Source organism: Microtus oregoni, unplaced genomic scaffold (genome assembly GCF_018167655.1).
Source record: "Microtus oregoni isolate MIOR12 unplaced genomic scaffold, Mior012 000016F_ref0000370, whole genome shotgun sequence".
Lineage (NCBI taxonomy): Eukaryota > Metazoa > Chordata > Mammalia > Rodentia > Cricetidae > Microtus > Microtus oregoni.
The window spans coordinates 10,154,239-10,170,540 of NW_024543075.1; the positions used below are offsets into that span (position 1 = coordinate 10,154,239).

Here is a 16,302-nt window from a genome sequence, read left to right on the forward strand (position 1 = left end):
GAAGATGGCACATCTACAAATAGAGTCCACTGCAGATGTGGGTATGAGACCTCACTGCCCCCACATTTGCCTTGGGGAAATGAAGGAGATGAAGGCAAATGGTAAGGGCAGAAGGAAGAGAGGGGCCCGATGCATCAGTTCACACCGATGGGAAGAATATTCAGGCAAATTCTAGAATCAGTCCTTAGCCACATGCTAGGTAGGGTCACCTTAGAGTACTTCTTATATAAATGCCAATGTTGCAAGAAGGGGGTCTCTTTGTTTGTCCCTGCCACCCAGATAGCTTGCATCCGAAATAACCACATAGAAACTATATTAATTTAAACACCGCCTGGCCCATTAGCTCTGACTTCTTACTGGCTAACTCTTAGATCTTAACCCATTTCTATCAATCTGTGCATCACTACGAGGTCATGGCCTACCAGAAAAGTTTCAGCACATCTACCTCCAGTCACAGATCCATGGTGTCTCCCTCACTCTGCTTTCTTCCTCCCAGAATTCAGTTCTATCTTCTCCGCCTACTGACATTCTGCCCTATCATCTAGGCCAAGGTAGTTTCTTTATTCATTATCCTATGAAAGCAACACACAAACAGAAGGGACTCCTACACCACACCAAAATACCCATTCTACCAGACCATCAGAGTTTGAATGGGAGGGATCCAATGTCCAGAAAAGCCATGCTATCTGAGCTTCTGCATCCCTCAGGACTGTTAGCCTCCACTGCATAGCTGAATGTGGCAGACAAGGGCCAAGGGTATCATAGCAGTTGTCCTTGATCAGCTGAAAGAACCCCCAAACACAGACAGACAGAATGAGGCAGGCGCCTAACAAGATCAGTTTCCTTGTGGACCACGACAGGCATGTGACATCCCACAGAAACCACTGTTTGCTGAGAGAGAAGAGATGCCATCAGATAAAAGAGTTTGCCATGTTGCTTTTTTATAGAAGTGGGCCAGAATTGGAATCAGCCAAGGGCCATGAACTTCCACCACATCATCTGATAGCAGCATGGCCAGTGGATAACCACCCTACACACTGGCAGGCTGATGTTATAGGACTGTTTTTACCTGATTCAGTTACCACCAGTGGAGGCAGTATCATGGGTGCGATGTTAGCAAAGACCACAACAACAGCTTCCCTTGCCCGCATCGTTCATCTCTTAAAAATGACCTTTCATACCTTTGAGCTCAGATAAGTGTGGAGCCAATTCATTTATTGAAAGAAACCACCTATACAACACAAAGATCAAAAGTATCACCCAGCCTTGTGAATTAACTAACAAACTAATCAAGCCGTAATGGGTGAGATGCATTATGGCAGGTCACAGGTCATGTGACAGCTACTCATTAGCTTCTAAACACCTTATAATTAATATAAAGTCCCTTTACAATCTGGTATGAACATGTTGTGGAAACTCCTTCAGCCAATAGCCTTTTAGATACCAGCCTGCTTTGGGCATGGTCTCATGCACTATAAATGCAGACAAAAAAGTGTGTGTGGCTCTCTTTGCTGCTGGATTTGGTTCTAGTTCCCAGTGCATGTAGAGGACTGTGGATCACTAGCTATCCTTACTATGAGTTTATCCCCAAATTAATAAATCTTTGTTATACTCCATTCCGGGTTATTGTGGAACTCTTTGAATTTTACCCAGACAATGACATGATTCTTATTTCCTCTGCTGTAAGCCCACTGTTAGTGAGCAACCTTGGTGGAAAATACAAGAAAACCCAGGACACATCAACATTAAAAAAAGCAAGAAAAATCCCCCTGCCAATACCAAATATAAATGAACTTACAAAGTTATTGCTCACACATATACATACACAAGGGTGAATTTCTGAAGGCCACCAATATAGTTGGACAGCTGGTATGATGGCTGTATTCAAAAGTCAAGCTCCCTCCATTTGAAACATCTATAAGGCACTTTATAAATAAGGACTTTGCAAAGCACATTCATACTTTAACTCCAAGGAAATACACATCTCAACACCAGAGCTCATGTGGAAGAGATATAATATGTTGGTAATATAATTGTTTTGAGTCTTAGTGAAAGGGCACTCTTCCCTGGGATAACAGTTATAATTAACACCTTCCTTTCCAAATGCAGAAGCATTCCAGGGCCTTATGAATGACCTGGGATGCTAAGGAACTCCCCACCAAGGCTGCCGCTGCCCCTATTAAACACTGCACCCATCCACGTCCATACAGCTGTAGCCAAATAGTGTCCAGTGCACTCAGAGGACTTCCTGGACTTGCTGAGTCCAGTAAGGCAGAGGCTCCCAAAGTCACAGTCAGTGAACAACCCCAAAAAAGACTCCCCACCCCTAAGCCCTCGTCTGTGAACTTCCCAGGGGACCCTTCCCTTAGGAGAGGTCAGATCTTTGCCTAAGAGAGTTGGTAATTTTCCATCTTCTGGTGTTTATCCAGGCCAAAGAAATCTCTTTAACCATCGTCCTCACTCAATTACATTTTTTAAAGGACTCGTTATCAGAATATAATCCAATCATTTGAAAGAAGCAACTGCTAATGCAGCAGGAGAAGGAACATCCCTAGCTATTAATCACTGTTCTCTGGCCATGGCTCATCCCATGGAAGATGCATTTGTATAGCTCCAGGTCACATCAAATGGCTGACCCGGTCACCTGACAACTACAAGGTCCCTGCATAGTATCACACATCCTGGGTAGGAACACAGTAATGCTGGAGCCTCGACTGGCTTCCAAAAGGAAGAGAAAAGGGAGGGGGAGGGAAATGGGAAGCGGTTGCGGGGAGGAGGCAGAAATCCTTAATAAATAAATTTAAAAAAAATAAATAAATAAAATAAAAAGTAAAAAAAAAAAGTAAAACTATAAAATAAAAAGGCCAGTACAATGAAAAGATAAAATAAAATAAAATGTAAAGTCAAACCTAATGCAGAACTGAGTAATTAGGGGTCTGAGGGTGACTTGGACCCCTGCCACCTCTTTCATGTGGATGTGACTTCAGATGTGTAAGGTCACAGGCAAGTTCATATTCATGCACACTTTCTTAACACTCAGGGCTCATCTTAAAGAACTTCCAAGTGGAGCAGAGATGTACAAGATCCTTTAATTCAATGCTAAGGCTACAGCATAGCCTGATCTCAGCATTTACATTCTCTCCAATCTACTGTTGCCAAGTGAAGGGGCTTTGTTTACATTTTCTTAGGAAATTTACTGATTTATCTGAATTATGACCTTTGGGATCAAGAAATATTTTCCTGTGTATGAAGAGCATTCCCATGGACACTTCAAATGCGATGAACTTAAACAAATGCCACATGACAGAGTGCAAAGCAGCGCTTACATAAAAACACTGCAGAGGTGTGTAAAACTGGCCAAAGACTGTCTATGCAGCTTGTCCACTTCTGTGTGAGGTTGCCTACTCCTCACACAGGCTATAACCAGGCAGAGCCAGAATACCTAATAAATACTCACCCCCTGGAAAAGAGCAGACCCATTTCCAGCACTAACTTTGACAATGTCACAGAATAAGTCTTTTGATGAAAGGCGTCTACTCAGAAGTTTTCTTATTTTAATAACTTCTATTTTTTTAAAAAAAATCCATTTTGAGCAATCATTTATAACTTTCCAGCTGATTCACAGTTATACAATTTCCAGTATAGTTATGCAAAGTGAGTAACCCAAGATGATGGAAATCTCTGGGGCACAATGGGATGGTACAGTTCACCTACAACAAATCTGTAAACCGTTTTCTGCTCCGTTTTCACCCTAGAGGATCCACTGATGAAGCTTTTGTCCCCCTTGTCAGGGATGCTTTTGTGATGCTCCTCCACTAATCTAAATTCACAGAGCAACAGGGTTGCATTAAGTTAATGCATGCATCCCCAGCTGGTGCGGAGAGCGATGCCAAGGTGACACATGCTCACGGGGGAAGTTCTGCAGTCCCACTACTCTGCAGGCAGCAGAGAGGGGACTCGAGGATGGCAGACAACTGACAGATACTTCTCAACAATTCAAATCTTAAATGGCCAACATCCTTCTTGATATATCTTGACAATGTCATCGCTTATTAAATAATTACAGCTCATTCATGTTTCTTTTTGGATTTCCTCCATGACAGCTTGGTTCCTCAGAACAAATTCAAAAGGAGTCTTTGAATCTATTTTATCTAAGATGTTCAGAACTGAGAGAAGTTGACTTAAGACCTCAATCCCTCTTTGACGTCTGGTGATGCCTGTGAAGATCAGAGATACGGTAGAGGGTCCTGGCTGTGGCACTCCCTGATAATGTCTTGCACCCCTGATACCCGCTCTCTGTGGATGTGGCTACAGATGGGTAGAGCCTGACGGAGGTCCTAACTTAATAGCCACTTTAAGAACAATTAAGAGTTCATCTCAAGGAATTGGTAAGTGGTACTTAGAACACAAGAGCTATGCCAAGCTTGGACACTGACCCATCATGAAACTCAGCACCTGAATTCAACCTGCAGAAGACTGGATAGGGACAAAAAAGGCTTATTTCCCTCGGCAGCTGCCTACGTGACTAGTAGAAGCCAGAGGGGAGCTTTTACCACTCTTTGATATCTGCTGAAGTGGGCCACAGCCATTAGCACTTCACCTTGGTCTCCCAGCAGAGACAAGCTGTAACTAGAACCAGGAACCACATGTATACTAGTCCATTCAATAGAAAGTAGTGGTTTAGGCAATGGGAGTCGGGTGTGGTCAGCCATAAACAAGAATCTTCCCGGACACTAGTGAGTGCCCAGCTCAAATGGTTAATAACAACTTGCTATGGTCACTCGGACTCAGCTAGGAAAACATTCCAAAGACTCTTGGACCCCATACTCTGAGAGCTGCGCTCACTGCACTCTTCCTGTTGTGGAGCTTTGTGTGCTTTGACAACTGTTCTCATCTGACAGAAGCTGTGTGACCTTTTACAAGCCTCCTTTCTGCCCTCCTCTCCCAGGTTTACTAGAGGCGCAGGGACAATGAGCCAAAAGACGACAAGTCACAGAGATACAGCTCAGTTAGTTAGCCAGAGGGAGAAAGGGAAACATATTCCCCAACTAAAGGAAGGATCATGTTCCCTAAACAGAAAAGGAACCTTTGTTCCCTTAAACAGACACAGTCCTGTCTCCCTAACCAGAGACAAAACTGCCCGCCTCCCAAATAGAACACTGTCCCTCCATCTTAGACAGCAGCAAGGCTAGTTTATCAGAAACCTTGTATTCACATCACCTGTCAGGAGGACCACATCCAGATGCTGAAGCCTCAACAGCATCTGGAAGCCTTCCATCCCATCTACTCTAAGACCAGCCAAAGCAGAAAGAACATCACGACGCTTGCTTCCGCATCAAGCCACACTCAATTCATCCTCCCTGGAGCCCCTTTCCCAGTTTCCATGTAAGCAGACACAAAGTATACCAGAGCCTGGCTGGAGGGGAGCCCCAGGCACCCTGGAGTCTACCCCTAATCTTGTTTATGGGGTTCAGATTCTACTGACTGGCAACATACAGAGATGTTTCTAGTTCCTAAAAAAGTCAAAATAGAAACACATGAAGAGTGCCAAGCTAGAAAAGTCAACATAAATGTCACATGTCAGCCTGTTATTTCTTTATTCATACCTGTGACAGTCCAAACTATAGAAACGTTCTCAAGGAAAACTGAACATGGCCTGGCATTCAGAGATAAGAAGCACACAGGTGCACCTACCTGCCTACTTCACCCACATAATACCTTCTGTTACGACACAGGGTGTCTTAAGATTTTTATTGTTGTGATGATATACCATGACCATGGCAACTCTTATAAAGGAAAACATCTAATTGAGGGGGCAGCTTACAGTCCAGAGGTCCAGTCCATTATCAACATAGAAGGGAGCATAGGAGCTTGCAGGCAGACATAGCTCTGGCTACATCTTGATCAGAAGGCATCAGGAAGTGGACACAGTGTCACACTGAGGGAAGCTTGAGCAATTGAGACCTCAAAGCTCACACTTCCTCCAACAAGGCCACACCTCCTAATAATGCTAGCCCCTTTGGGGGCCATTTTCTTTCAAACCACCACACAGGGGCTGGGCTAGGCTGGCTGTGCACCCCCAGCTTCCCCGCATTTGTTCATTCCCAGGATATACAGAAGAGATCAGGGTCACACACCAACGAAGACCAATGTGTCTCTCCTGATTGTAGGCGAAAGCCTAAAGAAGCTGTTGTTTCTTCCATCAAGGAAACTATTTTGTTTCCCTCCCTCCTGAGAGGCCATCCAGCAAGTTAGCCAAATAAGGATATATACTTGATGTAATAAAACTAAAATGGTAAATTGGGTGTACATAGGGGTTTCATGCCTAAGTAACCAAATTTAACCATTTGGGGGGATGGGCATGACAAAATATGCACACTAGTCACCATGACACCGACTTACAAAGACAGTTGAAATTTGATAGAACTTTCTTGAAATAAATCATCTTCTACAAGTAACGACCCATTGTAAGAGAAACAGTGAGGATACATTTAGTAGACAATAAAACTGCTAAGGTGCATTACCTCAATTACTTTTTAAGGTGTTTTATAAAAAAAGTTATCAAAAATACCATAAACATAATAAATGAAAAGAAAGAAACTACCTTATGAGTGAAGACTTAGAAGAAAAGATGCATCTTTGATAAAAAGTAATAACAACAAGAAACCCCCTTCCAAGCATTTTGTTCCCTGACATGTTAAGTTTCCTCATCCCCCTTGACAGACACTTCTGGGATTATGGAAAGTCAGAACAGACTGGATCTCAAGTGCATGCTACCCTTTAAGAAAGTAAGTTCACTTCCCAGTGGCAGCTAGGAGAGGAGAAACGGAATGGAGCAGGTGTTTGGGGAAATAGCCTTCTGGGTAGGAAGCTCGTGGCCACGCACAAGCATGTGTCTCTGGGCACTTACAATGAGTTCCGAATCCCGCCCCATGGAAATGACCGTCCGGTTCACTGTCCTGAGAAGTTTCTCCATGATGATCTGGACATGCCTCTGAGTTGGCCCCTGGAGGGAAGAGACACCAGTCAAAGCCAAGAGTGCAGACCATCAAGGTTCCACAAGCCCAAGTGCTTGCTGCCGAACCCAGCTGCTCTGTATAGAGTCCATCAATTATAACCCTTAACGAGATGAAAAACGGCCTTCGTCAAAGGCAAATGCCTTCCTGAAGAAAACTCAAGGCCTTTTATTAATTATAGCCCATTAATGATAATTTGTTATATAATCATAGTAAATTAATTTAAGCAAACCTTAAAACTAAAAGCAAATCCATTTAAACAATATAATGTCTACGATCCCTGGTGAGACCGCCAATTAGTCTTGCAGAGATGCCTGGCCATCTGTAAACGGAAGGCAGGCAGATAACAGCGCGGATCGCGCTGCGTGTCACTTCCCGATAACTTCACCGTTCACAGAACAGAATGTTTTAGTACCAGTGCAGCAAATTATCTAAAATTCACAGTGCCATGGGGTGTTCCATTAGGGAGAATTTATTCCCTGGCTTAATGCGAAATGGGACTGTGGATTCTCTTCCATGTACACGGCTTGAGCAGGCAGGCTCCTGGTCTCTGAACAGTCACAAGATCTTCAGTGAACTTGGCCTACAAGCTAAGCTCTTTGTCCCGGCTTTAGTCTGAAAAATGCCTCGGGCTTAGCATGGGAGCACTGGGGCTGGTCCTGAAGAAGACATCCAAGCCCAGGGCAAGGCTCATGCCCCCGATGAGGTGAAGCTATCCCATGATCCAGCAGGGGTTGTAGCTGACCCTGGCAGCACAAACCATCGGGAATGGGATAGTCAATCACCTCTGTCACTTGCACCAGATTCTAGGGCAATAGTAAGGTAAAGCTTTGACTATTGGTGTTTCCACAGAGGTTTCAACTGAGAGCGTGAGACCCACTCTGAGTACGGGTGGCACTGGCTTACGGAGAAGAGTCCTGGACTGAATAAAAAGTGGGAAAAGGAGAAAGTCAAATGAAGACCAGCCTTCTCCTTGCTCTGTTTCCTGATCTGCCCAGATGGAGGCAAGCAGCCTGCTGTATATAGCTCCAGAGAGAACCTGGTTCAGTATCCTGCACCCCCGCCCCCCAATGTGTATTTAGTGAAAGCAAGGAGAGGTAGCTAGCTCAGCGTGAAAGATTTACTGCTCAAAGGAACACACAGAAGTGTGTGTGTGTGTGTGTGTGGTGTGTGTGTGTGTGTGTGTGTGTGTGTGTGTTGAACAGGAAGGTTTCCAGGTAATGCAGGAAAGAGTTCAGAACAAACTCTATCTACCTAAAATCCTGACGAGAACCAGGGACAAAGACAGGTGAGGGAGCCATAGGACACCAGAGCCCACTCCCAGTCTTGCTCATGAGGTTCAGTCTCCATTTACTGTTAACACACAGAAGTGTTTCTATCCTGATTCCAGAAACACCTGGAGGATCAGTGACATTACCTAAGTGTATACATGTGCACAAACATACATGATATGCTGGAGATGTTGGGGGGGATGAAATATTCTTATACCTGTTTGACCCAGATTCAGATTAGAAAAATAAAAAGCCCCCCACCAAAAAAAATTTATAGTGTTTAGAAATACAAGAGGGAGCTGCAAAGCTCAGAAAGCTCTGGAAGCTTCTACCTGTGGTGAGTAGGGCAGAAAGCTGCCAGAAGGACAGGTGGTTCGGTTCATGTAACACTTAATAAATTCAGGAACTATAAAAAGGGATGGATAATCAGCCTACGCAGCCTTTACCTGACCTGCAGGATGAGAACTTTGGCCTTGGGAAGCATCTTACCAAGAAAGCACAGGAAAATGAAAACTTAATTTCAGTTCAGAAGGGTGAATGCTGCAAAGTAAAAAAATCATGACGCACACACAAATAAAAATAATTCAAGGGTAAAACTCTACAGAAATAAAAGCTGAAAATGAAGGTCAATGCTTTTCCCACAAGGCAGTTCTGTTTATGGCATGTTTCCAAGGCTTGGACAAGGCTGGCAAGGCTGGCCATGGTCTGATCTCCATGACTTACCACATCCTTCCGGTAGAGCACCTCCAGGATGTTGCTGAGCAGCTGGCAGCATGCCTCCAGGTCCTCCTGCCTCTCCAGGTGGTACTTGAGCTGGTCTGTCATCATGGGGAGCAGGATCTCTCTGCAGTCTGCGGAGAACACAGGATTGTCAGTCAGTAGGAGACACCAAGGAAGCCCTGGGGTCTGCAAGAAAGGTGTGTCCTCTCAAGTGTCTGATTCACAAGGTGCATGATGGAAACTGACATCTGCAGAGGCTGATGGCTTGACCACCAAGAAGCCATTTCCAAGGCTATCAATCATTTATAGATGGGTACCTGCATGTTTTTGTAGGTCTCTGTATCAACACACAAGTCACAAACACGCATATCACATATAAACACACATACACATACATCCGTGCAGTTGCACATGTGACAGGTTATCTACTAATGTCTCTTACTTTCAATTCATTTATTTGCAATAGTAAAAGGAATACTCCCTCCATCAAAAACTATTCAAACTGCAGATTTCCAGTCATTTCCTAGACCAAATAGACAGGATCTCCTTCTTAAGTGAAAGATCTTGGAGACTGGGACAATGGTATACATACAGCCCTTCCTTCCCAGACAAGCTCCCTGGAGTAGACCGAAGAAGTGGGAATGAGAAGACAGAAATTAGGGGTAGAGAAACAGGACTGTAAACAAAAACTTGGGAGCTGAGGACCAGGTCAAAAAATATTTGTGTCTTTCATTTGTGGTTTAGTTGAGAACATGGCCAGAATATCACAAACATAAACAGAAAAGCAACATGGGCACAGATTGATGGTCAAATGAAATTCCTAATGGTCTCTTCCGGTTTGGAAAATGAGCTGAGTCCAGGCAGCATCCACTTCCCAAAATGACCTGCCTGTTTAGAGCCCCAGATTCTGACACCAGCCCAGCCACCTTGGCCTCCTTTAAGATGCAAAGCAGGTGAGCAGCAGAGCTCTGGAACAGGAAATAGATGTAGCTGATTTTCAGGTTTGTACACTTTAGGATTTACGACATTAATGATACATAAAAGCATGTTTTGCATTAATGTTCCTGAGTTTTCTACGGAAGGACAAAGACATCACACAGCAATGGAAGAGCTCCTCCACACCTTCAGAAGTACACCCTGAACTCAAACACACACAGTCAGCTCTCCCAAGGACAACAGTTTAATGAGAGACTGGGGAGGTGGGCACAGGGCAGGAAGAATGAGACATAACACAAGCTTTTCTGCTCAATGGTCCATCGGTGGGACACATGTAGAGTGCTCAACCAGGGCGATCTCAAATTCCATTTGGATCTTCTCCGTCAGGGAGAGACTAGGAGGAATTCCTGAACCAGAAGTGTGGCCCGGGCACATATTTATGATGAGTAGTCTCCATTGTCAACTGGACAGGAGTGAGAATGGCCTCAACAAGACGGCTCTAGAGCCTCTGTGGGGCATTCTCCGGAGAGCTGAGACAGAGGAGGGGAGAGTCACTCTGATTGTGGGTGGGGCTAGCCCAGGGTTTGGGTTCTGGAGTGAACAGGAGTGAAGACAATGACAAGGCCAGCTGAGCCAGGATTCCCCACCCTTTGCCTCCTGTTCTGTAGGAATGTGAGGTGGTGAGGAGGGACAGCTAGAGCTGTTCCTGCTATCATGCCCCCTCCCCAAGTGGGACAAAATAAACTTATACTTCCCTAAGTTGATTCTTGCCAGATATTTGGTCATGGAGACAAAAACAAAACAAAAACCTTATGTAATCCAATGAGAACACGTGGCTTCACTTGTTGAACCATAATTTTAATAATCAATCCCTGTGCAGATGTAATGCATCAAACAATAAGCTCTGCAGGCCAGCACTGCTGCTCATGACATAGGAGCTGTGGAGAATCCTACAGGAAGTCAGGGACAAAGGGCACAGCACACAACAAGGGTGCTGTCTGAGCCAGAAAGTAGGCCCCTTTGTGTCTGGGTTTCCTGTGTTAGGAAGACTCCACCCAAATTCCCTACGATCTCTCCTATCCCTTCCAATGACCCTGATGGGAGAACTAAACTGTTTCACAGGTAGGACTGTGCCCTTTGAGCTCCTGAGACAACTCCAACATGCCAAGGTATGCTGCCACTCAGAAGATGGCACGGATGTGAGAATGGTCCAAAGACAGACTGTCCAAGGGAAACAATACAAGAAAGTGACCCCTAGGTCATGCTTTCAACAACAAAACATCCCCAAATGCCTCTGCCATAGAACCTCAAAGCTCACAGGCTAGATCCACTCTCATTTATGCTACGGCTGCTGCCTCCAGCCATATGTAAAACCTAATGGAGTGAAACTCTCCAGATCAATGTTTTAGAAGAATCCCTCGGAGAACAGTGCCTAAGCCCCACCCTCCCAGAGAGCCCCAGTTCAATGCCTCTAGTTGAGTCCTCTTTCACATCTACTAGAAACACATGGTGCCCCCCCTTCCCAATGTGCTCAACTGAACATGGAGCAAGCCCTGAGCTATGTCTGTCCATCTGGTTACTATCTATATGACTACCACTATTCTGGAGGTCATGTGAATTTCGAGGGTATCTCAGATAGAAAAGGAAGAGCTAATAAGGTAAATGTTCTCAACCTGTGGGTCGAGATCCTTTTGGGGATTGAATGACCTTTTCACAGGGTCACCTAAGATATTGGGAAAACACAGATATTTACATTATGATTTATAATGGTAACAAAATCAGAAGTAGCAACAAAAATAATTTTATGGTTGGGGAGTCATCACAACATGAGGGGCTGTATTAAAGGGTTGAAGTGTTAGGAAGCTTGAGAACCATTGTGCTACAGCCTGATGGGTAAAAAGTCTTATGAGCTGGCCAGCACAGCCTGCCGGAAAGATGTGTCTCTAAATGGTTGTCAGAGCTGGCCCTTTAGGGTCTGGGACCAGATGCCCTGACCTATGTCTCATCCTTTAGCCCCATTTGTCTGTTGTCCTGGGAAAGCAGCAGTGGCCCACACTGTTCTCAGAGTTATTGAGTGTGCTGGTTCTATCTGTCAGTATTACCTCAGGGTAAAGGAGTATGTCTGCATGCCCAGCTTAGACATGGAGATACTACCCACCATGTTTGGTTCCCTCAGAGGTACACCCACCACTTGCACAGCCCCCAGATCTTGTCTGTTATGCTGTCTCCGTGAGAAGCAATTCCACAGAGAGTCTGTAATGTTTAAAGCTAGTTCAAGCTGGATTTGAAGACTCACATTTGTAATTCCAATCTCAGAAGGCCAAGACAAGAGGACAGTTGTGAGTTCAAGTATATCTGGGTTACTTAATGGGAACCAGGCTAGCCTGGGTAACATTGTGTTGAGAAAACAAAACATGCACACATACACACACACTCCAAAAGTAGAGCAACGTCTTTCTCTCAGCTCCCCCAGGAGATGAAAAGTCATTGGCTATCCTTTCTGACAGGTGAGTGTCGAGCTGTGCAGGGAAAATGGGGGTGAGAAGACAGGAACTGTAACAATCGGTGTGTGAGGAAGACTTGACACGAAGCACTCTGCTGAGCCACTAGGAAAGATCCCCAGGGCCAGCAGCACCACCATCAGAAAATTCTCTCTGCATTCAGCTCCACATTTGAACACAGATGGACAGACCCACTGGACAGATCAGTAGGTCTGCCCCAGAGGCAGAAGCCACCCTGCCCAAACAAGGGGTCTGGGGCAGGCATCCGAGAATATAGAGAGGCTCATAGCACTGCCCACCATTGTGCCATCAGAAACCCACTACACACCTCAGAGGAAGAAACACTTGCTTTCAGCATCTTTTGGGGGACCAGAGCCAGGAGCTAAGGAGTTATGCTCTACGCCTCCAGATCCAAGTCCACGGGCCACCATAGATACTGACTGCTTTAACTATGTTTCTTTTCCATGGAAGGGAAACTCGGTGAGAGTTGTCTCTTATTCTCTTTAACAGGAATAATCTCAGCGTATAAACCAAGACCTGAGTATGTGTGTGTCTCTGTGTGTGCATATATAAATGTGTGCACGTGTGCTTGTGTGTGTGTGTGTGTGTGTGTGTGTGTGTGTGTGCGCGCGCGTGCACGCGCATGCGCGTGCACAGGTTTCTCTGCCTTAGAGGGCAGTTGGTTAGTATGTACCTCCACACACATTCCTTTCCTCTGTGAACCACAGCAATTCGCACCTGCTAAGTGGTGAGGAATGTCCCACTGTCCACAGCAGCCCAGCTCCATCCTTGGCAGAGAGCTGAAGGACAAACACGCCCCAGCAAGAGTGCTTCCCCATTCCTGGAGATCCGGTTTTGGTTTTACTGGATGGTTTCCAACCCAGTCTGGACCAGAGCACACAGCTGAAGGAAGGGGCAGGCGTGTGTGCCGACTCCCTTTACTATGCAAGCACATGAAGAGGGCATGGAAGCTAAAGGGCATGTGATGAAAAGCAGATCTACTGTCCAGTACTAGTCCCAGGACACAATGAATGGTAGCTGTCAAAATTAGAATTTGTATTACTGTGTATGTGATGTGTATTATATAAGGCCAGGTACCTTGAATGAATGTAAACCAGGAAAATTTATGCCTTAGGATCACCTTAGAATGAATCCACCCACAAAGTAGCTAATCTGCTTCCTGCTTCCAAAGAATGGATATTGCAAAAATTATATATATATATATGTGTGTGTGTGTGTGTATGTATATTTATATATACATGTATATATATATATAAATATACATACATATTTGAGACAAGGTCTGTCAGTGTAGCCCAGGCTATACTACAAGTCATAATCCTATCTCAGTTACCTAAATATTGGAGTTATAAACACATACCATGTTCACCAAAAACAAAAACACTTCGTGTTTAATGGGACTTTTCCTAGCCTGTATTTCGACCTACAAAAGTTAAATGTTCTTAAGAAATTTTAAATCATAGTAGGGTTCACAAAGTATCTGCTACATCATGGGTGGAGGTACACACCTGCAGGAGAGGGTTTTACAACCTCTGGCAGCTGAGGCAGAGCTCTCCTGCCACATGAGGGACATTCCAACTGATCATGTACAGTGTTCTTTCACAAAGATAGAATATCCTATCCAGAAAGCAATAAAACAAAATAAGTAGCCTGAATCCATTCTTCAGCACAATAAAAATAAAAGCTAATATTAAAGGAAAGACAGATTTTTACATGTTTTAAATCAGTAATTGACACATAGCCTCTGGAAAACTCTGGAATGCTAGAGCTCAGAAGACTGATATGCTCTTATTCACGCCATAAGGTTCTGAAACGGGCTTCTGCTCAGTTCATCCATATATGTAAAGAAACAAAATCAGGATGCACACATGCACACATGACATTAAAATAGCGATTATTTCCAGAGGGTAGAGAATTAGCAGGAAGGGGAGGAGACAAAGAGGGCAACAGGAAAGCAAATGGCAGTCGAAACATGTGGCATACTTGAAAACCATATCACTGCAAAACTCATCACCTTCACAACAAACTTAATTTTAATAAAAAATAAAAATAAAAACAAGGATTTCTTGTCACACAGGCATGAAGCCACATGTTCAATCGCAGCACAGAAAATGAAACAAAAAAAAAAACAACACAGAAAACAAAAATAGGGCTGCAGTGGATGCAGCCAGACTAATAGAATGCCTTCCCTAGCATGCAGGAGGCTCTGAGTTCAAGCCCCAGCACCAAAGAAAATAAGACATAGTGGTTGGTGCTTGTCATCCCAGCATTTGTGAAGTGGAGAGTGGACAACCAGAAGCTTAAGGTCACCCTCTGTTCCATAGCAAATTCTTGGCTAGCCTGGGCTATGTGAGACTTCCTCTCAAAAGAAAGTAGAGTAGGGCTGTCAGCCATGAAGGAAGGAGATCGAGGCCTTGCTGCTCGCAGCATAGCACAAGGAAGTAAAGAGTGTGAGAGTTACTTCAATCCGTGACTAAACTAAGCGAGGAAAAGCAGCTGTCCTTGCAAACTTTGCATCTTTTTTCTTTTTGTAACGTATGTCCCTGTGGGTGCACACATTTGAAGACAAGATCCCCAGCTAGTGGAAGTGTTTGGGAAGGATTAGGAAGAGTGCCCTTGTTGAAGGAGGTGTGGTTGTGGGGGTGGGCAGGGAGGTTTTAAAAGCCCACACCATACCTCTGCCTCTTTCTCTGCCTGTCTGCCAATCAGGATGTAAGATCTCAGCCCCTTTCCAGCCTGCTACCGTGCTTCCTGCCATGATAATCATGGACTAACCCTCTGAAACTATAAGCAAACCTCCAATTAAAAGCTTCATTTTATAAAAATTGCCCTAGGCCAGGCGGTGGTGGCGCACACCTTTAATCCCAGCACTAGGGAGGCAGAGGCAGGCAGATCTCTGTGAGTTCGAGACCAGCCTGGTCTATAAGAGCTAGTGCCAGGACAGGCTTCAAAGCTACAGAGAAACCTTGTCTCGAAAAACTAAAAAAATAAAAATAAATAAAAGTTGCCCTAGTCATGGTATCTCTTCAAGGCAATACAACAGTGACAAAGACACTAAGAACAGTTAGCACTGCCCATATGTGCCTGGGTGTGGGGCATCATGGGGTACAGGAAGGCTGCCAGTGACCACACCCTCAGAGAATGACTGACTTTCTTCAGCAGGTAACAATTTTTCAACAGATTCTCAGTAAGAGGTGAGGCCTGAGTAGCATCTCTTCAATTTCTAGCGTAACTTTGGCTGGCCCTTAATGCTACAAGCCCAGTCTTCCAGGCAGCACTGTTATGAAGTAACTAAATGCTTTCTGAATGGATTTGAGGCCTTCTCAACAGAGAGAATTGCAAGCCTAGTATTGTAATTCTGGTCAAAAGTCCACGGCTGGGAGGTAACAGGCTCTAGGGCAGAATATTCCATTGCTATTGCTAAATGGTCATCCTGTCAAAGGGCCTTCTAAATGTGTATGTTTACAACCATAGAACAGGATTTAATTATAATAAATGAATTGCAAGTTCAAATGTTTAAAAGTGGTGTTTAATCTAGTTACTGCAAACAACTGTTAAGAATAATAAATTGTATTATACAATGGAAACTAAAGATCCAGGGTCTCTGACAGAGTAAGAATTTAGCATTTAAATTGTGCTATAAGTTACAACGCAATGAACTTCTCAGACTCAACATGGATAAAAGAATATAAAGCATGGCATTAGTGGGTTTGAGATAGAATCCGCACGGCAATGACATTCTGGATAAAATATGTGACTGACTTACATTGCTTCCAACTACATTTGCTGAGGACTAGGGAATTTAAAATGACACCCAAGGCTCGCAGACTGCGCCTG

The 16,302-nt window shown here is 44.4% G+C and overlaps 1 protein-coding gene across 2 annotated transcripts in view; it reads right to left on the reverse strand.

Annotated features, from left to right (window-relative positions):
- The window catches only part of Dock1 (dedicator of cytokinesis 1), a 485,241-nt gene that overhangs the window by 280,493 nt on the left and 188,446 nt on the right, over positions 1-16,302 (reverse strand). For both annotated transcript variants that reach the window (XM_041666110.1, XM_041666109.1), the window contains exons 26-27: positions 9,011-9,138; positions 6,911-7,006 (exon numbers count right to left, since the gene is read on the reverse strand). In XM_041666110.1, the coding sequence (XP_041522044.1) occupies positions 6,911-7,006; positions 9,011-9,138 (224 nt within the window). The remainder of the gene's footprint in view (positions 1-6,910; positions 7,007-9,010; positions 9,139-16,302) is intronic.